At 37.6% G+C, this 23675-nt stretch overlaps 1 protein-coding gene and 2 non-coding genes across 10 annotated transcripts in view; all 3 read right to left on the bottom strand.

The window, feature by feature from the left end:
* The window catches only part of NUMB (NUMB endocytic adaptor protein), a 189381-nt gene that overhangs the window by 69697 nt on the left and 96009 nt on the right, over window positions 1-23675 (bottom strand). For 6 of the 8 annotated variants that reach the window (XM_059373800.1, XM_059373807.1, XM_059373803.1 and 3 more), the window contains one exon: window positions 9471-9650. The exons of the other annotated variants lie outside the window; for them this stretch is intronic. In XM_059373800.1, coding sequence (XP_059229783.1) covers window positions 9471-9473 — 3 coding nt within the window. In that variant the 5' untranslated portion in view covers window positions 9474-9650. The remainder of the gene's footprint in view (window positions 1-9470; window positions 9651-23675) is intronic. 8 annotated transcript variants of the gene reach the window in all.
* LOC132000560 (U1 spliceosomal RNA) lies at window positions 18121-18284 on the bottom strand. Its single transcript, XR_009399409.1, has one exon. It is a non-coding gene; the product is annotated as a U1 spliceosomal RNA (small nuclear RNA).
* Window positions 22916-23098, bottom strand: LOC132000578 (U2 spliceosomal RNA). Its single transcript, XR_009399420.1, has one exon. It is a non-coding gene; the product is annotated as a U2 spliceosomal RNA (small nuclear RNA).

The following is a 23675-nucleotide window of genomic DNA, read 5'->3' as shown; positions in this document are numbered from 1 at the left end:
AATGTTAAAGAGCAAGGGATTAAACATTAATTCCCACAGGACACCAATCAAAGACTTAAAAATCAAAGTTTGCATTCTGATGAAAATCATTTTGTATCTTAAAATGCATACTGTCACACAAGAAGTATTACTAAATTAGCTAGTTTATACAGACAACCCAATCCTACCACACATCGTCTTAAAAGGTAAAAATTCTAACAAACAAATGGAAAGGAAAAAACCCTGGATTTTCTAAAAATGAATTTATTCTCAAATCGAAACTGATTTATAAAGTATATGAAATAGATAAATAATCAAGTAACTGGACAAAAGGTAGTCCATTCCATTCCCTTTTAGTAGATCACTCATTCCTAAACTATCTTAAGAGTCTATCTTAACCTAATAGATTTGAAAAAAAAATTCCATAACCTTCCCTGATAATACATCCTGTTATTACTTCTTCATATACATTTGAAAAACATATGCAAATACAAATATACAGAAATAAAAAAGCATCTATATCCTTGCTCAAGTTGGCACTCTAAGAATCTTGGGGCAAAAAGCCAATGAGATTCCTTTCTTCTTAACTTCTTTCTCTTTGTAGGGGGCCTACAAGCCCTACTAAGAGTGATCCCTGAATTCACTCTTTCTCTGACTAATAATTCTACTGCTCTTGCCTCCTTAGTATATCTTGAATTCATTCCCCCACCCACATCAGTTCTACTATCCTCAGACATTTTTGTGTAAATTACTGCAAAAGTCAATTACTTAATGGTTGCTTTGCTTCTAAGAAAGGTTCATTCTAATCTGTTCTCTTGACTACTGCCAAAATGCTTTCTAAAACACAAATCTGACCATGGAATTGTTTAGCTTAAAATCCTTCACTCGCTTCACAACACTTTCAAGGTCAAGTCCAGATTTCTAAGCTTGGCAAAACACAGTCCTTTTTCATCTGGTTTCATTCACCAATCCCCAATCACATGCTAAGCTCCAGCCATACTAAACTACTTAGAGGTCTCCAAACAAGGCATGCCCTCTTCAGAACCTAATTATATGTTCCTCTCTTGCTAGAAAGACCTTTCCCTATTTGCCTCTGGTTAAAGTCTACTCATCTTTCAAGTAAACTTGGGAGTCTTCAGGGAAACTAGCATTTTTTCTAACAAGTTCCTAGCTGGTCTGGGTTAGATCCTTTCATTTCATAGGACTTCCATTAATATCTTCTGCTTTTATTGTACTCATCAAACCTTACAGCAATTTTCTATTTCCTTAATAGTAAACTGTATCTCATTTAAATACTAGCCCGCATTTTAACACAGGACCTCTCATATTTATGGCACACTATGAATTTGAAGAAATAAAAGACAACATAGATCCCCATCATATTTAGATAGTATTTACTAGGTAGGATAAATGTAGACATACAAGACCAAAGAGAATCACTGGTGTTGGAAGGAGACTACAGATGTACTGGAAGTCCAACATCACATTGACAAAGGAACAACCTGGACAACTTCCCTTAAAGGAAGCCATACGACCTCTGTCTAAATAATTTTAGTACATTTACTTCTTCTTTGGGCAGCTATTTATTGTTGTACATTCTACTGACCAATAAGACAACAGAGTGGAAGTGCCAACTGACTCGACATCTAAGTATCTTGTGACTTTCAGTACCAATATGGTTATCAGCATTTCCACAAAGAGTATTACGTATCCGTGATTTTCAAACTATGCTTTAAGTAGCACTAGGATTTCCACAGAGGAGGACCACTGGCTGGAGAAAAAGAGAAGGAAGTTAGAAGGTTAGACACCCATACGAGGGACTTCAGGTCCCTGTCACAGCTTCATACAAACTCCATTTTATCTGATTCATATATTGGGATTCCATATTTTTTTTTTTAAAGATTTTATTTATTTAACACAGAGAGAGAAATCACAAGTAGGCGGAGAGGCAGGCAGAGAGAGAGGGGTAAGCAGGCTCCCCACTGAGCAGAGAGCCTGATGTGGGGCTCCATGCCAGGACCCTGAGATCATGACCTGAGCCGAAGGCAGAGGCTTAACCCACTGAGCCACCCAGGCGCCCCAGGATTCCATATATGTTTAAGGAAAGGGCTTGGTGGCCAAAAATTTTTTGAAAATGAGTGATATAATCACAATAATTCTAAAATGAACTTGATAAAATGAAAATACTAATGATAATATCTTGCTTGCTACTTCTTAATGGGTAATTACCAATGGCCTGTAAATAATCTAGTAATTAAGGTAAGAATTAACACATCAAGGGAAAGACCAAACATTCTGTTTTCAAGTAATCTATATATATACAATGATTTTGCTCACAAAGACAAAAGAGGTAACAACCAAAAAAAAAAAAAAAGTTAATTCAAAGTGACATTTACTTCAGACCCCCAATAAAGTTAAACTTCACTCCCAAATAAATAAAAGAAAGAAAGAAAGAAAGAAAGATCACAGCCATTGAGAAAGTCCTGGTTGAACACAGGCAAAGGATATATTTTTGCCAGTTTAAAAACTAAGAACAAAAAATCTTATTTTGTCCTACAAAAAAAGAAGGAAAAAAAAAAAAGGAAATGAAATCCCCATTCTGCTAGCTAGATAGGCAAATTCAAAAAAATCTTTCCACAGTTCTCATACTACTTAACTGCTCTGCAAAATTTAAAGATTTTTTCAGAGAGGCAGAAAGACGGGGAGGTGGAAACAGGTTTCCTGCTGAGCAGAAAGCCCGATGCAGGGCTTGATCCCAGGACCCTGAGATCATGACCTAAGCCGAAGGCAGAGGCTTAACCCTCTGAGCCACCCAGGCGCCCCCTGGTCTGTAAGTTTTAACACCATGACTCCAGCTCGCCTCTGTACACTTCTTTCCTCCTTGCCTCTCCTTACCCCAATATCTCTATGCCTCTGGTTTATCTTCTTCATCTCTGTTGCTACTGATACCTCTGAGGGCTTACTCTACTCTCTCCCACCCACTGAGTGTATTTCCCAAATACCAGTCCTCCATCTGTACTTTCCTGTTTACACTATCACCCTTGGTGAAATAATCAATTCAAACTATTACTCCAATGTGATGATTTCCCAATAATACTTCTAAATCTTGCTCTTGTATTTAAATTTCTCTATCTGGGTGCATTGGTGTTGCCTCAAATACATCAACTTAAAGTTAAATCATCACCTCTTATCTCCCCTTAAGTCCTTAAGTCCTCCCTTTTTGACCCAAGTTGTTTGGGTGAGTAAAAACAGAACTTAGAACTGAGCCCTATTGCAGATCCTAGAGGATACAGAAATTAGTAAGACAACTTGCCTTGGGGCGCCTGGGTGGCTCAGTGGGTTAAGCCTCTGCCTTCTGCCAAGGTTGTGATCTCAGGGTCCTGGGATCGAGCCCCACATCGGGCTCTCTGCTCAGCGGGGAGCCTGCTTCTCTCTCTCTCTCTCTCTCTCTGCCTGCCTCTCTGCCTACTTGTGATCTCTGTCATATAAATAAATAAAATCTTAAAAAAAAAAAAGACAACTTGCCTTTAGGTGGCTCTCTCCCCTCATAAAAGGTAATTTCTGCACAATATGGTAAATGTAATAGCAGCATTATATATAGTATGTTCTCGAAGCACAATCTAGGTTCAGAAAACATTTCCTATAGGAGATATTGACCAACTTAACTTTTTAAAAGACAAATGAAAATTAGCCACGTACAGTAAGAAGGAAAAGATATTTCAGGTGGAGGCGACAGTATCAACAAATGCATAGATGGAGTAAATCAAAGGTCAGACAGCAATGCAGAAAGAGTGCAAACAAGATCAGGTGCCAATTTTATCCTACAGACAACCAGAAGCCACTAAAAGGGTTTTACATACATCAGTGTCAGAGTTGCAATATAGTTACATTACTTTGGTGGCAATACGGAAAACAAATCTGAGGACAAAAGACTACAGATGAGTTATAAGACATTTTAAATAATCTAGGCAAGTTATAATGAAAGCTTGAACTAGGGCAGTGGTAACAGTGTAGGTAGAAAAAAGGCGACTAAAAAAAGGGGGGGGGTACTAAAGAAAAGCTTAAAACTAAGAGTAGCAGAGAGAATTAAGTCAATATGATATAACTGTGCCCCAGGAAACTGTTTTTGCCCAGGATGGTAAGACTAAACCAGTAATTAGCTTTACTGTTTGCCTCGAGAAATTCTTACAAATAAGCTTATCTGAGCAAACAGTGTGTGCATCAGGGCAAAGAGCTCTCCTGACAGGGTAACAAATTACTTCTATAGCCTTTTTTTATTATGTCCACTAATTCCAAATACCATGTCACATACTTTGCCCACCCCAACCAGTTCCCCATCTTGAAGGAAGTGCCTTAAACCTTAAGAGCCCCAATCTCGGAACCATAGAAATACCCTTTCCTAACTTCCCCTAACTACCAAGAACTCTGTCAAAGTTGTGCTTTCCCTTGTTGAAGTAAGTTTAATAACCTCAGCTTTGCTGAATCAACAGGATTCCCTTTGTGGGAAAAGTCAACAGCAGGAATTGGTGACTGACTATAGAAGGTGGGGGAAGAGAAAGAAATCCAAATGTGACTCCTAAGTTTTAGGCCTCAGTGAACTGAACTGTTGAATTTGAGGGGCTTGTTAATAGGGCTTTGAAATAGAGATGTGTGTAAGCCTTGAAGCTCAGGGGAGAGGTCAGAGCAACCATATGCAATCATTGTAGGTGAAAACGTTTCCTGTGATGATCTCTTTATTTTCCTCTTCTTTCCTAACAGGAGTTAGGATGCAGTAATTAGAATTAAACCCAGAATACTCAAAAATGATAAACAGAGGTGCACACACCACCTAACTGGCTGGTATGTACTAATACAGCCATACATTCTAGATAGTGAACAGTCACTATGCTGAGCTCCTCTCCCAGGATCCACCTCTGGATCTTCCACAACTCAAGAACTAATAGGTTAACACCTGGTTTAACAGAGTACTAAGGCCACTGAAGGTTATGATTGGTCAGCAACAGTGCAAGTCAAGATTCCAAAAGACCCATCTCTCTCAGGCACAGTTACTGGCACCCTTTAGGGTCCCCAGAGGGTTGCCCTAGTGGAGGAAAATGCAGTAGCCCTCCATTCTGTCCACCAAGTTGGCCCCCATCTCTGCATGTTCCCCTATGAGATCAGGAACATACCTGTTAGAGGAGACAGCACCTTGAGCAGTGACACTAGCTCCCCAGTAGTCAAACAGACCAACCAGTTCTTCATTAAGAATGAACAAAACAGGAGCGCCTGGGCGGCTCAGTGGGTTAAAGCCTCTGCTTTCGGCTCAGGTCATGATACCAGGGTCCTGGGATCAAGCCTCACATCGGGCTCTCTGCTGGGCAGGGAGCCTGCTTCCCTTCCTCTCTCTCTGCCTGCGTCTCTGACTACTTATGATCTCTGTCTGTTAAATAAATAAATAAATAAATCTTAAAAAAAAAAAAAAGAAAGAATGAATAAAACAGCAAGATCCAATCATATGCTGCCTATAATTAACCCACTTTAAACATAAAGACACAAACAGGCTGAAAGTAAAAGGACAGAAGACAGTACACCACATTAATACCAGTCAAAATAAAGCTGGAATGGCTATATATTCCCTTCTCAATAATCAATAGAAATATCAGCAGAATAAGCAAAAATCAGCAACAATTTAAACAGCAAAACTTGAACAAGAGTATCAATCAACATGACCTGACTGACACTTACAGAATTCTTCTCTTCAATGGTAACAGAAATATACATTCTTCTCAAGTGCATATGGAATGTTTACAAACATAGACCGCATTCTGGGCCATAAAACAAGCTACAAATTCAAAAGGGTTCAAATCATACAAAGTATGATCTCTGACCACAAAAGAATAAAATCACCAAATATTTGGAAACTACACTTCAAAATAGCCCATGGGTAAAAGTACAAATCAAAAGGGAATTCAGAAAGTATTTTGAACTAAATGAAAACACAACATATAAAAATTTACAGGATGCCACAAAAGCACTACCTAGAAATTTACGACACTAAACCAGTGGTTCTCAATCAGGGACAATCATTGCCCATAAGGACACATTTGGCAATATCTTGTATTATTATTGGTTGTTGCCAGGGGGTGCTATTGGCATTTAGTGGGTATTGACCAGGGATACTCCTACATGTCCTATAATGTACAGGACAGCCCTCTCAACAAAACAGTATTCAGCTTAAAATGTCAATAGTGCCACTAATGTGAAACTCTGTACTAAATGTCCGTATTTTTTTAAAAAAAGATCTTACTTAAATCCATGTTCTCAGCTTCCACCTATAGAAACTAAAGGGGCAAAGAAATGCAAAGTAAGCAGAAAAAAAGGAACTAGTAGAGATCAGAAGAGAAAGCAGTCAAGTAGGAAAACAAAGACCAAGAAAAAGAAACCAAAAGCTGATTCTTTCTGAAGATTAATAAAACTGATAAACCTGTAGCTGCACTAATGGGGGAAAGACACAAATGAGTGATATCAAGAATGAAAGATGTATCACCACTATATATTCCAGAGATATTTAAAAGGATAATAAAGGAATATTATGAACAAGTTTATGCTAATAAACTCATGGACAGCATGGAAAAATGCTTTCCAAGACCCAAACTACCATAGCTTACTCAAGAAGAAACAGATAACCTAAACACCTACACCTAACCTATTAATGAAATTGAATTTATAGTTAAAAATCTTTCCACAAAGACAACTCCTAGACTAAATGCATTCATTGCTGAATTCTCCTAAACATCTAAGAAATACCAATTCTATACAAACTCTTCCCAAAAAGTTGAAGAAGGAATATTTTTAAATTCCTCTATCAGGCTAACATTACTCTGATACCCAAACCAAACAAAAACATTATTTTAAAAGTAAGCTAGAGACAAGTATCTTTCACGAGTATACATGCAACAATTCTAAACAAAAATTTAGCAAATCAAACCAAACATTAAGAAGATAATACATCAAGACCACATGGAGTTTTTCTAAGAAATGCAATTAGCTAATATTCAAAAAGCCATGTAACTGACCTTATTAGCAAAACTTAAATGTCCCTATCAATATTTAACTTTACAGCTATATCTTTCCTTCTTTGAATTCAAAGATTATATACTGAACTGAGATTTTTTTTAAAGAGTTAAAGTCAACTAAGTTTAAGCGTATTTTTTCCTACATAATATATATATGTGTGTGCATGTATGTGTATATATATTTTTTTTCCAAGAGAGTTAAGATCTAGCCCTGATGCTTTTTGTATGAATTCCAGTCTTACACTTTCAACTCCAACTCAAGATGTCTCTAAATCAAATTTATCTTCCTTTCAAACAAGCTCTTCCTCTTCCTTATTTTCCTACTTCTACATAGCATTTTTACATCCCTCAAAGCTTTAAAATGACGACAAACTCTAGGTTCATCTCTGACACTTTTCCGTAAGTCTTCTATACCCAGTCCATCTATTGATGCTACTGGATGCTAGTAACAGTATCTCAGTATCTCTAGCATTCAGTCATCCCTTTCTATTCCTAACAGCCCTGTTAAACAAACAAACAAACAAACAAACATCACTTCATCCATGAACTTCTGCAACAACCCCTGGACTGTAAGCTCTTTTTCCTCTATTCTTCCTACACAGTTGTGCCAGATCAGTGTTCTTATAACTCATCCTTGATCCTGTTCAAAACCTGTTGAAGATTCCACAATTCAATTTGTGACTCTGGCATTCAGGAGCCTCTACAATCTGAACCCAACCTTCTTCTGGCCTCATTTCCCACCTCCCTATAAAATCCTACGAAAATCAAGCCTTTCAAATAAGATGTGGCCTTTTCATTTCTCTTTGTTTCTTCACACTGTATTTTCTAATTTTAATATTTTACTTTGGTCTTCTTTCAACTAAAATTCTACACCATCATATGATAATGAAACTTGCTTTTGGGGATGCCTGTGTGGCTCAGTCATTAAGCATCTGCCTTTGGCTCAGGTCATGGTTCCAGGGTCCTGGGGTCGAGCCCCACATCGGGCTCCCTGCTCAGCAAGAAGCCCGCTTCTCCTTCTCCCACTCCCCCTGCATGTGTTCCCTCTCTTGCTGTGTGTCTCTCTTGATGGTCTAGATCTAAGAAACTGCTGGAGAAAATGCTGACTAAATTAAAAAATGTGTGCTATCTATAACCATCACATTATGAATAGCACCAAAAAAATTGAGAACATACTCTTCTAGTACTAGAAAACTATTATCCAATTCCGTAAAGAAGTTTCTCACCCGATTGATACATCAGTGAAATGCTGATGCACATCTTCATTGTTTCACTTCCCCTTACTCATTACCATAAGCAGAAATATCAACCATCATACCTACACTCAGAGAACTAGTAGTGGAACACTTAGTAGCACACCACTGACTTGTATGTGAGAAAATGCTAAATGTTATGCAGAAAAAGATGAACAGGGTTAAGAGGGGAATTAGAAGTGCTGGAGGCAGGGATAAAGTTTTAAGTTAAGAAAGTAATATATGGGGCACCTGGGTGGCTCAGCTGGTTAAGCACTGCCTTCGACTCAGATCGTGATCCTGGAGTTCTAGGATCAAGTCCCACATTGGGCTCCCAACTCCATGGGGAGTCTGCTTCTCCCTCTGACCTCCCCCTCATGCTCTCTCTCACTGTGTGTGTGTCTCTCTCAAATAAATAAATAAAATCTTTAAAAATATATATATATATATATACACACATATATACACACACATATGTGTGCATATATATATATATATATATATGAGCAAAGAATTGAAGGAGGTAAAAAAGGGAGCACACAAGTAGGATGAGAATTCCAGAAAAAGAAAATCAGTGCAATTTCTTGAGGGGGTAGCTTGCCTAGAGTATCTGACAAACAGAAATTTAGTGAGTGTGTTCAGTGCAAAATGAAACAACAGACTAGGAGAGATAAGACCAGATGGACATAGGGAAAAGTCATACAGGGTCTTGCAGGCTAAACACTTTGATTTTTTCTTCTGAGACAAACAGGAAGCCATAGAAAGGTTCTAAATACAACTTGTGCTTTGTGTTTGGCTGCTACAAGGCAGGGGGTTGTGAGGAGTAGGGAAGGAAAAAATGAAATAAGATGGGATCAGGAGGGAGACAAACCATAAAAGACCCTTAATCTCACAAAATAAACTACGGGTTGCTGGGGGGGGTGGTTATGGACAGGGTGGCTGGATGATGGACATTGGGGCGGGTATGTGCTATGGCGAGTGCTGTGAAATGTGTAAGACTGATGATTCACAGACCTACCTGTACCCCTGGGGGCAATAATACATTATATGTTAATAAAAATAATTTTTAAAAAAGAATGGACTAAAGATTTTCTTTTTAATTTTGTAGTTGACCCATTCATTGTTTATAGCATGTTATTTAGACTTCCCTTATTTGTGTTCTTGCCAGAGTTTTTTTTCTGGTCATTGATTTCTAGTTTCATACCATTCTGGTCAGAAAAGACGCATGAGGGGCACCTGGGTGGCTCAGTGGGTTAAGCCGCTGCCTTCGGCTCGGTCATGATCTCAGGGTCCTGGGATCGAGTCCCGCATCGGGCTCTCTGCTCAGCAGGGAGCCTGCTTCTCTCTCTCTCTGCCTGCTTCTCCGACTACTTGTGATTTCTCTCTGTCAAATAAATAAATAAAATCTTAAAAAAAAAAAAAAAAGAAAAGACGCATGATAGGATTTCAGTTTTTGTTAATCTGTTGAAATTTGTTTGGGGGCCTAACATGATCTGCTCTAGAGAATGTTCCAGGTGCACTTGAAAAGAATGTGTATTCCACTGCTTTTGCATGGTATGTTGTGAATATATCTGTTAGATCCATCTAGTCCAATGTGTTGTTAAAGTCACAGGGCACCTGGCTGGCTCAGTCAGTAGAGTGTGTCTCTCGATCTCAGAGTTTTAGGTTCAAGCCTCACTCACATTGGGTGTAGAAATTACTTTAAAAAAATAATAAAGTCTAAAAAATAAAAAGAACAAAAACTCCCAAAAAACAAAGCTACTGTTTCTTATTGATTTTCTATCTGGATGATCTATTCATAGATTTAAGCGGGGTGTAAAATTCCCCTATTATTGTCTTACTGTCAATTTCCTTCTGTGTATCTGTTAATAGCTGCTTTTTGTATTTAGGTGCTCCCAAGTGAGTGTACAAATGTTTACAATTGTTACATCCTTTCCCTAGACTGTTCCCTTTCTGATGACACAGTATCCTTCTTTGTATATTGTTACATTCTCTGTTTTAAATTATATTTTGCTTATGTAAGTATTGCAACCAGGCTTTCTTTGCACTTCTATTTGCCTTGTAAATGTTTTGTCACTCTTTCACTTTCAATCTGCATGTCTTTAAATCTCAAGTGAGTCTTGCAGGTAAACTGGTACAGCCACTGTGGAAAGAGTATGGAGTTTCCTTAAGACGTTTAAAATAGAAGTACCATATGATCTAATAATGCCACTGCTAAGTATTTACCCAAAGAAAATGAAAACACCAATTCAAAAAAGATACGTGCACCCTTATGCTCATTGCAGCATTATTTACAATAGCCAAGACAGGGAAGCAACCCAAGTGTCCATGAAGAGATGAATGGATAAAGATGTGGTATATTCTACAATGGAATACTACTCAGTCATTAAAAAAAGAATGAAATCTTACCATTTGCAACAACATGGACCCTACAGGACATAAAACTAAATGAAGTAAGTCAATCAGAAACACGAATACCGTATGATCTCACTCATATGTGAGATTTAAGAAACAAAACAAATGAAGAAAAAAGATGACAAACAAAAAAACCCAGACTCTGTAAAGTGTGTAAACCTGGCATTTCACAGACCTGTACCCCTGGGGCTAATAATCCATCCATATACATCCAATAAAAAATTTTTTTAAAAACCCCAGACTCTTAAATACAGAGAACAAACCAGTGGCTGCCAGAGGGGAGATGGTGGAGGGATGTGTGAAACAGATAAAGGAATTAAGAATACACTTATCACGGGATAAGTCCGTTGAGATTGAACGTCTGATTCTTGGATTCAGCTCAGGTCACAGTCTCGGGGTGGTGGAACTGAGCCCTGCCTTAGACTCAGAGGTCAGTGAGGAATTTGCTTAGGATTCTCTCCCTCTCCTTTTTTTTCTCTCTCTCTCCCTCAGATAAATAAATCTTTAAAAAAAAAAAAAAAAGAGCACACTTAACATAATGAGCAATGAGTACTATATGGAATTGCCAAGTCAGTATACTGTACACCTGAAACTAATCTAGCACTATATGCTGATTATACTTGAATAAAACGTGTTTTGGAACTAGATAGAGGTGGTGGCTGTACAACACTGCGAATGTGCTAAATACCACGGAATTGTTCACTTAAAAAGCAAAGAAGAAAAATGGGTTGATGAGAACAAGAATGAAAGCAGGGAGACAATTAGAGGCTACTAATACGTAATCCTGTAGATGATGGTGAACTGGATCCTGATGGTTAAGAGTAGATGTGTTTCTCAATCTTATTTCTGTAACAGCTCTAGAAAATGCACTATTCACTGACAAACTCTATTGAAATCACACTGAGACTATTTCAATGGGAGAGAGGTGTAGGAGATTCCATCATTAATGTTAAAAAAGACAAATTTCCTAAAACAAAGTAACAGCTCAACTGTTTCAAATAGGAAATCTTATCTACAATGTTCAAAAAATCAGGTGAACTGTCATACTTTTCATGGTAATTAAGCTCATGCTTGACAAATTTCTTCAACACTGTCTATATATAGAGTATATGAAGGATTGCATGCACATACAGGTATTTGCTCTACACAGGAAAGAAAAAAGAACAAGAAGAGATATTAAATACCAGGTATCCACTGTGTGAATGGTACCAATGTAGGAGTTTCATGTGCAAGCTTACAGATAGTTGAGATAACTGTCCCTGGGGCACCTGGGTGACTTTGTTGGTTAAGCATCCAACTCTCAATCTCACCTCAGGTCTTGATCTTAGGGTTGTGAGTTCAAGTACCACGCTGGGTGCCACTGGGCATGGAGCGCACTTAAAAAAAAAAAAAAGGAAAATAAATAGGAAATAACTGTCCCTAACCACGAGAAGATCGCATTAAAGGAAGAGACAAATTAATTATAGGATCAGCTCCTAAATGCTCCCTAAAGACATCACAAATAAAAAACTGCAAAAATAAAACTCCAAATAAAAGAAAGTTTTCTAAGAAAAACTTAACTGACAAAGGTTTATCTGACTTGTTATATTCAACAACAAAGGAGCTTAAAATTCCTAGAAGAATCATCTTCTACGGCCAGTGCAGTCATATAAGGCACAACATTACTACATCTTAAAACAAACAAAATTCTCTAATATAGAACAAGGAACAATAATTGTTTCACATGGTAAACCACAAGCTGGAAATGGTCTCATTTATTGGAAAAAATGTAATAAATTTAAAAGACCAAGAATTAATGGACAAAAGGTATAATTTCTAACAATGGTTTATCAACGTGGCATACATGTAGTTAGCTTTATGGTTATACAATTGGATTATTTTAATATAAAAAAGTTTTAATAAAGCTATTGAAATAAAATGATAAAATAAAAAAGCTATTGAGCAAGAGTTTTTCTATAATGGTTATTTACATTGAAATGAACTAAACAGGGGCGCCTGTTTAGGGGTGGCTCAGTGGTTTAAGCCGCTGCCTTCGGCTCGGGTCATGATCTCAGGGTCCTGGGATCGGGTCCCGCATCGGGCTCTCTGCTCGGCAGGGAGCCTGCTTCCCTCTCTCTCTCTCTGCCTGCCTCTCCATCTACTTGTGATTTCTCTCTGTCAAATAAATAAATAAAATCTTTAAAAAAAAAAAAAGAAAAAAGAAATGAACTAAACAGTAAGACTGCAAAAGCCTCACTTTTTTAAAGTATGGACTAAGGATTCTGGAAACTACATTTTATACATATATCTCAAATAAGACACTAACCTAACAAAAGAATTTCCTCTAATCTGTAAATGTTTACAAAAGATCATCCACCTGAAAATGAAAGACATGCCACAAATTAGAAGAATATTTGCCATATTAAAAACAAATTATTAGTATCCTGACATTTAAAGACTTCTAAAAAATAATAAGCAAAATCAAATTATCAGTTTAAAATAGAGTATAAGTGGAAAATGAGCAAAATGTACTGTATTTTACATACAAAGTTACAGAAATGACCAATGAATACATGAAGAAAATGCCTAACCTCCGCAGTAATCAGGAAGATGCCAATTAAAACACCTAATGTCATCTTACCGCTTTCAGTTTAGCAAATATTAAAGAATTTTTTTTGTAGTTATTTATTTTTTATTTTTTATAAACATGTATCTTTATCCCCAGGGGTACAGGTCTGTGAATCAGCACTCACCAAAGCACATACCCTCCCCAATGTCCATAACCCCAAAATATTAAAGAATTTAACAGTAAGATATGAGGTGACAGGCGTTCGTTCTTATTCCCTTAATAGGAGCATAAACTGGGGCAACCATTTTGAAAAGTAATTTGGCATTGTACAGGCAAGTTGAAGACACACATACCCTCACAACTCAGCAATTCCACTTCTAGGTATACATCCCTGAGAAACTCTTAGACATATACACAGAAAGATGTACAACATATCTGTGTAGCACTGTTTATGGTTAGTAACAGTAAAAGAACAGCAATACTGGAATCTAATTATACATTCATGTAAGAAATACAGAATATTCACACAATGAAATACTAACCAGAAGTAAAAATGATACCTCAATAAAAAATAAATCTCAAGGGTATCTGGGTGGCTCAGTCGGTTAAGGGTCTGCCTTCAACTAGGTAATGATCCCAGGGTCCTGGGACTGAGCCTGGAGTCAGGCTCCCTGCTCAACAGGGAGTCTGCTTCTCCCCTTCTCTCTGTCTTCCTCCTGCTTGTTCTGTCTCTTTCTCTGTGTCAAATAAATAATCTTTTAAAAATCTTTTTTAAATCTTTTAAAAAAATAATTAAGAGAAAAAGAAGTAAAAATTAATGATTTATAGCATGTATCATGAATGTCTCTCACAATGTTGAAGGAGGGAAGCAAACTGCTTATGTTAGGATTCCTTTATATAGATACTAAGAACTAACACTCAGGCAATACTGCCTCTGTGATAGGCACTGTACACTATGTACTTTGCATACAATGACTACTTTAATCCTTGTATCAGCCCTATCAGGTAAATTTTAATTTTTTTAAATTTTATTTATTTATTTATTTTAGACAGAGAGACAGACAGAAATAGAGACTCAGAGAGAGAGAGATGGGAGAGGCAGAGGCAGAGGCTGAGGGACAAGCAGGCTCCCTCCTGAGCACAGAGCCCGACATGGGGTTGAATCCCACAACCCTGAGATCGTGACCTGAGCCAAAACCCAAGAGCTGGACACTCGACTGAGCCACCCAGGTGCCCCAGGTAAATTCTATTTTTAATCTCTATTTCATACAGAAAGAAACAGGCATGGAGAAGTAATATGCCCTAATCACATGATGGCATAACCACCTGTCATGAGACTGTGCTCTTAGATCCCTGACATTACATGGTCTCTCAAAAATATGCAGAACTAAACAACACCTAGGGATACATACATATCCCATTACCAAAACAATAAAGAAAATACAAACATAATTAGGGGCAGTGTTACTGAGGGAAAAGAAAGGGGAACAACATAATTGAGAAAGGTTCACATGGGACTTCAAAGTTTCAATAATGTTCTAATTCTTTTTTTCCCCTTAATTCTAGTAATAGTTAACATATAGTATTACATGAGTTTCTGGTGTTACAATACAGTGATTCAACAGTTCTACACATGACTCAGTTCTTATCATGATAAGTATACTCTTAATCCCCTTCTCCTATTTCACCCCTCTCCCCAACTATCTTCCCTCTGGTAATCACCAGCTTGATCTCTATAGAGAAATCTATCTATGTTTTCGTCTTTTTTTTTTTTAATTTTTAAAAAAGATTTTATTTATTTATTCGACAGAGATCACAAGTAGGCAGAGAGGCAAGCAGAGAGAGGAGGAAGCAGGCTCCATGCTGAGCAGAAAGCCTGATGTGGGGCTTGATCCCAGGACCCCGGGACCATGACCCGAGCCGAAGGCAGAGGCCTTAACCCCCTGAGCCACCCAGGTGCCCCTTATCTCTTTTTTAATATGTTCATTTCTTTCGTTTCTTAAATTCCACGAGTGAGATCATATGGTATTTGTCCTTCTCTGATGGACTTATTTCACTTAGCTTTATACCCTCTAGATCCATCCATGTTGTTGCAAATGACAAGATTCCATTTGTTTTCCTGGCTGAGTAATATTCCATTGTAGAAAACATTACAGCTTATTCCATTCATCTATCGATGGACACGTGGGCTGCTTCCATAACTATAGATAATGCTGCAATAAAGACAGGGCTGAATGAAATGTATCCTTCTGAATTAGTGTTTTTATATTCTTTGGGTATTAAGTACCTAACAGTCCAATTGCTGGATCACCGGGTAATTCTATTTTTAACTTTCTGAGGAACTTCCATACTGTTTTCCAAAGTGGCTACACCAGTTCACATTCCCACCAACACTGCAAAAGGGTTCTCTTTTCCCCACATCCCTGCCAACACCTGTTGTTCCTTGTGTTGTTGATTTTAACCAGTCTGACAGGTGTGAGGTGATCTCATATTTGTGATTTTTGATTTGTATTTCCCTCATGATGAGTGATACTGATCATCCTTTCCTGCATTTGCTGGCCATCTGTGTATCTTCGACAAAGAAATGTCTGTTTATGTCTTCTGGCCATTTTTAATTGGATTATTTGTTTTTTGGAGTATTGAGTTATATACATTTATTTTTTAAATGTTTTATTTATTTATTTGTCAGAGAGAAGCATGCGCACACACACAAGCAGGCAGAGTGTCAGGCAGAGGCGGAGAGAGCAGCAGGGTCCCTGCTGAGCAAGAAGCCTGATAGGGGACTTGATCCCAGAACCCTGGGATCATGACCTGAGCCGAAGGCAGCAGCTTAACTGACTAAGCCATCCAGGTGTCCCTATATATGTTTGGTTTTTTTTTTTTTTTAAAGAGATTTATTTGAGAGAGAGAGCATGTGTGTGTGCATGAGTCGGAGGAGAGACAGAAGGAGGAGAAAATCCTTAAGCAGACTCCCTGCTGAGCATAGAGCCTGACGTGGGGCTCAATCCCAGGACCCCAAGATCAAGACCTGAGCGTCGATCAAGTGTCAGATACTCAACTGACTGAGCCACTCAGCCAGATCCCCATGGATTTTCTATTCTGTTCCACTGATCTATGTGTCTCACTTTTTTGCCAGACAATACCATTTTTATTAAGACAGCTTTGCAGCATATCTTGGAAGTCTGGGTTTGTGCTACTTCGTTTTGTTCTTCCTCTTCAAGGCTGCTTTGGCTATTCAGGGTCTTTTGTGGTTCCATACAAATTTTAAGATTATTTGTTCTAGTTCTGTGAAAAATGCTATTGGTATTTTGATAGGGATTGCATCAAATCTGTATGTTGTTTTGGGTAGTATGGCCATTTTAATAATATTTGTTCTTCTACTCTGTAAGCATGGAATGTCTATCTATTGCATTGTGTCATCTTCAGTTTCTTTCATCGGTGTATTATAGTTTTCAGAGTACCGATCTTTCACCTCCTTGGTTAACTTATTTCTAGGTATTTTATTATTTTTGGTATAATTCTAAATGGGACCGTTTTCTTATTCTCTCTTTCTGCTGCTTCATTATTAGCGCATAGATATGCAAAGGACTTCTGTATATTGATTTTGTATCCCATTACCTTACCGAATTCGTTTATCACTTCTAGTAGTTTTTTGGTGGAATCTTTATGGTTTTCTAGACATAGAATCATGTCATCTGCAAAGAGTGAAAGTTTTACTTCTTCCTTACCAATGTGGATGCCTTTTATTTCTTCTTCTTGACTCGTTGCTGTGGCTGGGACTTCCAATACTCTGTTGAATAAAAGTGGTAATAGTGGACAACCTTGTCTTGTTCCTGATCTTAAGGGAAAAGCTCTCAGTTTTTCACCACAGAGTATGATGCCAGATCTGAGTTTTAGCAATATATGGCCTCTTATATACTTAGGTGTGTTCCCTCTAAACCTGCTTTATTGAGGGTTTTTGTCATGAATGGATGTTGTGCTTTGTCAAATGCTTTTTCTGCATCTATTGAAATGATCATGGGTTTTTTTATCCTTTCTCTTGTTGATGTGAAGTATCATGTTGATTGATTTGCAGATACTGAAGCACTCCTGCATCCCAGGAATAAATCCCACTTGATCATGGTGAATGATTTTTTAAACGTACTGTTGGATTTTGTTGAGGATTATTGCATCTATGTTCATGAGAGATACTGGCCTGTAGTTCTCCCCCCAACCTTTTTGGTTTTTTTGGTAGTGTCTTTATCTGGTTTTAGTATCAATAATGTTGGCTTCATAGAATGAATCTGGAAGCTTTCCCTCCTCTTCTGTGTTGTGGAATAGTTTGAGAAGAATAGGTAGTAATTCTTTAACTGTTTAGTAGAATTCACCTGTGAAGTTGTCTGGTCCTAGACTTTTTTTTCCCTTGGGAGTATTTTATTACTGATTCAATTTCATTGCTGGTAATTGATCTGTTCAAACTTTCTATTTCTTCCTGATTCAGTATTCGGAGGTTATATGTATCTAGGAATTTATCCACTTCTTCTAGACTTCCAATTTGTTTGCATATAATTTTTCAGAATATTCTCTTATAGTCCTTTGTATTTCTGTATTACTGTTATTTCTCCTCTTCAATTTCTGATTTTAGGTCCTGCCCCACTTTTTGGTGAGTCTGGCTGAAGGTTTATAAATTTTGTTGATCTTTCTGAAGAACCAGCTCCTGGTTTCCTTAATCTGCTCTGGTTTGTTTTTTGTTTGTTTTTTTGTTTTTTAAAGTTTCTATCTCGTTCATTTCTGCTTTAATCTTTATTATTTCCTTCCTTCTACTGGCTTTGAGTTTCATTTGTTCTTTTTCTAGCTCTTTAAGGTATAAGGTTAGGTTGTTTGAAATTCTTCTTGCTTCTTTTTTTTTTTTCAGGGGAAAGCGTGAACGCAGTCCCCCACTACCACAAATTATGCAGTCGAGTTTCCCACATTTGGGGAAATCGCAGGGGTCAGCACATCCGGAGTGCAATGGATAAGCCTCGCCCTGGGAAAACCAACTTCATGATCATGGTATCTCCCCTGCCAGCTAAGTATTCTTCTTGCTTCTTGAGGTAGGCCTATATTCCTATAAACTTCCCTCTTAAAACAACTTTTGCTGTGTCGCAAAGATTTTTGACCATTGTGTTTTTGTTTTCATTTATCTCCATGTATTTGTCATTTCCTCCTTGACTTCCTGGTTGACCCATTCAGTGTTTAGAAGCATGTTATTTAACCTCCATGCATCTGTATTGTTTTCCAGATATTTGTATTTATTTATTTATTTTTGGTGGTTGATTTCTAGTTTCATAGCACTGTGGTCAGAAAAGATGCCTAGTATGACTTCAGCTTTTTCAATTTATTCATATTTTTGTGGCCTACTATGTGAAATATTCTGTAGAATGTTCCATGTATGTGCACTTCAAAAGATGTATATTCTGTTCTTTTAGGATAGAATGTTCTGAAAATATCTGTCAGTTCTATCTGGTCCAATGTGTCATTCAAGCCACAATTTCCTTATTGATTTTCTGATTGGATGACCTATCCATTGATGTAAGTTGGATGTTAAAGTCCCCTATTACCATATGACTATTGATTACTTCCTTTATATTTGCTATTAGCTTTATGTATCTGAGTGCTCTCATCATAAATACTTACAATTGTTATATCTTCTTCCTGGATTATTCCTTTTATGCTTATGTAGTGTCCTTCCTTGTCTTTTGTTACATTCTTTGTGTTAAAGTCTATTTTGTCCAACATAAATCTTGCTACCCTGGCTTCCTGTTCATTTCTGTTTTCATGACAAACTCTTTCCTATCTCTTGCCTTCCAATTTGCATGTGTTCTTTACGTCTGAAATGAGTCTCCTATAGGCAGCATATAATTGGGTCTTGCTTTTTTGTGCATTCTGTCACCCTATGTCTTTGAGTGTTTAGTCCCTTTTAATTCTAAGTAATTATTGGTAGCTATGTACTTATTGCCATTTTGTTACTTATTTTATGGTTCCTTTTGTAGTTCTTCTCTGTTCCTTTCTTCTCTTGCTCTCTTATGATTTGCTGGCTTTCTTTAACTATATACTTAGATTCTTTTCTCTTTATAACCATTAGGTTTGTATATAACCTCTTAGGCACAGAGCAGTCTATATTAAGTTGACGGTCACTTAAGTTTAAACCCATTCTTTACTACCCACCACCCACCATGCTTTAGGTAAATGGTGTCATACTTTACATCCTTTTATTTTGTGAATTCCTTGACTGATTTTTTTTTTAAAGATTTTATTTATGTATTTGTTAGAGAAAGGGAGAGAGAGAGAAAGCACAAGCACAGGCAGGCAGACTGGTAGGCAGAGGCAGAGGGAGAAGCAGGCTCCCTACCCAGCAAGGAGCCCGATGTGGGACTCGAACCCAGGATGCTGGGATCATGACCTGAGCCAAAGGCAGCCGCTTAACCCACTGAGCTACCCAGGCGCCCCACCTTGACTGATTTTTATAGATATACTTAATATCACTGCTTTGGTGATTCCTACTTTTCTTAATCCTGTTTATGGTCTCTCCTTTCCACTTAAAGATTCCCATTTAATAATTCTTGTAGGGCTGGTTTAGTGATCATGGATTCCTTTAACTTTTGTTTGGGAAACTCTCTCTTTCTGAATGATAGCCTTGCTAGAAAGAGTGTTCTTCGCTGTTAGTTTTTTAATTTAAATTCAATTAGCCAGTATATAGTAAATCATTGTTTTAGATTTACTAAATCATTTTAGTAAATCTAAATGATTTTACTTTAATAACTCATCAGTTGCATATAACACCCAGTGTTCATCACATCATGTGCCCTCCTTAATGCCCATTGCCCAATTACCCCATTCCCCCACCCACTCCCACTCCAGTTACCCTCAGTTTGTTTTCCGTATTTATGAGTCTCTCATGGTTTGTCTCCCTCCCTGATGACATCCCTTTCGGTTTTTCCTCCTTTCCCTATGATCTTCTGCATTGCTTCTTATATTCCACATGAGTGAAACCATGTAATTGTCTTTCTCTGATTGACTTGGTTTGCTCAGTGTAGTACCTCCAGCAGTTCCATCCACATCAATGTAAATGGTATTTATTTGTCCTTTCTGATGGCTGAGTAATATTCCATTGTGTGAGTGTGTGCATGTGCGCGTGTGTGTGTATAACACATCTTCTTTATCCATTCATCTGTTCATGGACATCTTGGTTCTTTCCATTGTTTGACTATTGTGGACATTACTGCTATAAACACTGGGTGCATGTGCCCCTCTGGATCACTAAATTTTTATCTCTAGGGTAAATACCTAGTACTACAATTGCTGGGTCACAAAGGAGCTCTATTTTCAACTTTTTGAGGAACCTCTGTATGTACTGTTTTCCAGAGGAGCCAAACCAGTCTGCATTCCCACAAACAGCATAAGAGGATTCGCCTTTCTCCACATCCTTGCCAATATTTGTTGCTTCGTGACTTGTTAATTTTAGCCATTCTGACTGGTCTGAGATGGTGTCTCATTATGGTTTGATTTGTATTTCCCTGATGCCAAGAGATGCTGAGCATTTTTTAATGTGTCTGTTGGTCATTTGTACGTCCGTTCATAGACATACGAGGAGACAGAGGAGAAATGTCTGTTTATATCTTCTGCCCATTTCCTGACTGGATTATTTGTTTTTTAGGTGTTGAGTTTGATAAGTTCTTTATACATCTTGGATACTAGCCCCCCCTTTTATTAAAGATTTATTTATTTGAGAGAGAGAGAGAAAGAGAGAGCACGCACACATGAGTGGGAGGAGGAGAAGCAGGCCCTCCACAAGCAGGGAGCCCCATGCAGGGATCAATCCCAGGACCCTGGCATCACAATCTGAGTCAAAGGCACATGCTCAAGCAACAAAGCCACCCAGGTGCCCCTGATACTAGTCCTTCATCTGATATATCATTTGCAAATATCTTTACCCAATTAATAGGTTGACTTTTAGTTTTGTTGACTGTTTCCTTTGCTGTGCAGAAGCTTTTTATCTTGATGAAGTCTCAAGAGTTCATTTTTGCTTGATTTCCCTTGACTTTGGAGACTAGTCTGGCAAGAAGCTTCTGTAGCTGAGGTTGAAGAGGTTGCTGCCTGTGTTCTCCTCTAGGATTTTGATGGATTCCTGTCTCACATTTAGGTCTTTCTACTATTCTGAGTTCATATTTGTGTATGGTTTTAAGAAAATGGTACAGTTTCATTCATATCCAATTTTCCCAGCACCAGTTGAAGAGACTGTCCTTTTTCTTTTTAAAAGATTTATTTATTTATTTATTTGACAGAGAGAGAGAGAGAGAGAGATCACAAGTTGGCAGAGAGGCAGGCAGGGGGGGGGGAAGCAGGCTCCCTGCTGAGCAGAGAGCTCGACATGGGGCTGGACCCCAGGACTCTGAGATCATGACCTGAGCCAAAGGCAGAGGCCTAATCCCTGAGTCACCCAGGTGCCCCTAGACTGTCCTTTTTCCATTCTATAGTCTTTCCAGCTTTGTCAAAGATTAGTTGACCCTATACAGAGGTGAAGGTCCATTTCTGGATTCTCTATTCTGTTCCACTGGCTGCTTTTTTCCTTTCAGCACTTTGAATATATCATGCCACTCTCTTCTGCTCTGCAAAGTTTCTGATGAAAAATCAGCTGAAGGCCTTATGCAGTTTCCCTTTTACCTGGGTGTGTTTTCTCTTCCTGCTTTTAAAATTCTCCCCTTATCACTACTTACTGCCATTTTAATTACTATGTGTCTTGATATAGACCTCCTTGTGTTGATTTTGTTGGGGGCTCTCTGTACCTCCTGGATCTGGATTTCTATTTCTTTTCCCAGATTTGGGGAGTCATCAGCTATTATTTCTTCAAATACATTTTCTGTCCCCTTTTCTCTTTCTTTTCTTTCTGGGATCCCTATAATGAAAATGTTGAGTAATGTTCTAATCTTAAACTGAGTAGCAGATGCACAAGTTTTCATTTCATTATGCTGTACACCCTACATTATATTCTTTTGGATATATCAACTATTTTATAATTTTAATTAGGTGGAAAGCAAGTCATGTTAAATCCTTTCTGAAACTGAGGATGGGGTGGGAAGTATAGAAATATAAATATATACACACACATAATTAAGAGATATCTAACAAAGAGTAAGAAAATAAATCACTGGGATGCCTGGATGGCAACGTTGGTTAAGCAACCGACTCTTCGTTTCGGCTTAGATCATGATCTGAGGGTTGTGAGCCCCACACTGGGGCTCCACTCAGCATGGAGTCTGATTCAGATTCTCTCCCCCTTTGCTATTCCCACTTATGCTCTCTTGCTCTCTCTCAAATATATAAATAAATCTTAAAAAAAAAAAAAGAAAAAAGAAAAATTACATGTAGTTATAAAAGTTAAGTCTCACTTTGTTAAAAAGAAGAAAGTCATTGATATTTAGTCCCTCCTAAATTGTATTTGTTTGCTTTTCTTTGCTCCATAGTCACAACTACACCTCTAACTTTAGGCCTCTCTCATATATAAATTAAAAGGAAGAGTGGACAAGATAGGAGTATGCTTTAGAAAGTTGACTATGAAGAAAAGAACCACCTAAAACTACAGCACTAATTTGATAGACATAAGAGGTAATAAAAGACACAGGAAATTTGACCCTGACATTTAAGATTGTTTCCTTGTAAGAAAAACAAACAAAAGAACAAAGTTAGCCAAAATGGCAAAATTACTCTAATTTTTACAACACTGTTAATTAGCTCCAAATGTAACAATATACACTAAAATATAAAACTATGGGTACCATTTTGAACACCTGGAAAAAAACTGATAAGAACAGATACTACACTTGATCTTAGCCAAAAGGCTGAGAAGTGATGAACACCTGGAAAAAAAAAATAGTGAAATCATTAGCTAAACTTCTTTTTTCAGGAGACTCTAATCTCACAGGGTTATTCCAAAGATATTCCAAAGAAAGCACTAAAAGCAGAAATCACATAAATTCAAAATTATCTTGGGCATACCTTATATCATCCATAAAGTATAGCGCTATCTTATAATAAATCCAACACAACCAGGGATTTTTTTTATAGTATGGAACAGTTTGCTATTTTCAACTGAACACAGTTGAAGTAGCTGGCTTATGCCTAGGAGCTATGCCATGAGAGAAGCATCTACCTAGCACTAGAACCACATGGCATGTTCATCCTATTGGAGGCACAAAAATGCTATAGAGAAGAAACTCACTGAGCATAATAGCAAAGAGGATCTAAATTCAAATTTAATTTAATTGCTTTTAACTATTTTACTATTCTCTGAACAAAGATGGTTGAACGTGAATATATACAATTTTACTGTATTATTCCTCATATTTTTATTCCAGAATTCTACAAGGAAAGTTAGGAGGAAAAAAAAATACATTGACTGTTCATCTGCCAAAAATACTTTTGGTTCAG

This window comes from Mustela nigripes, chromosome 13, assembly GCF_022355385.1.
Source record: "Mustela nigripes isolate SB6536 chromosome 13, MUSNIG.SB6536, whole genome shotgun sequence".
Taxonomy (NCBI): Eukaryota; Metazoa; Chordata; class Mammalia; order Carnivora; family Mustelidae; genus Mustela; species Mustela nigripes.
This window is presented reverse-complemented; position numbering and strand designations above follow the sequence as displayed.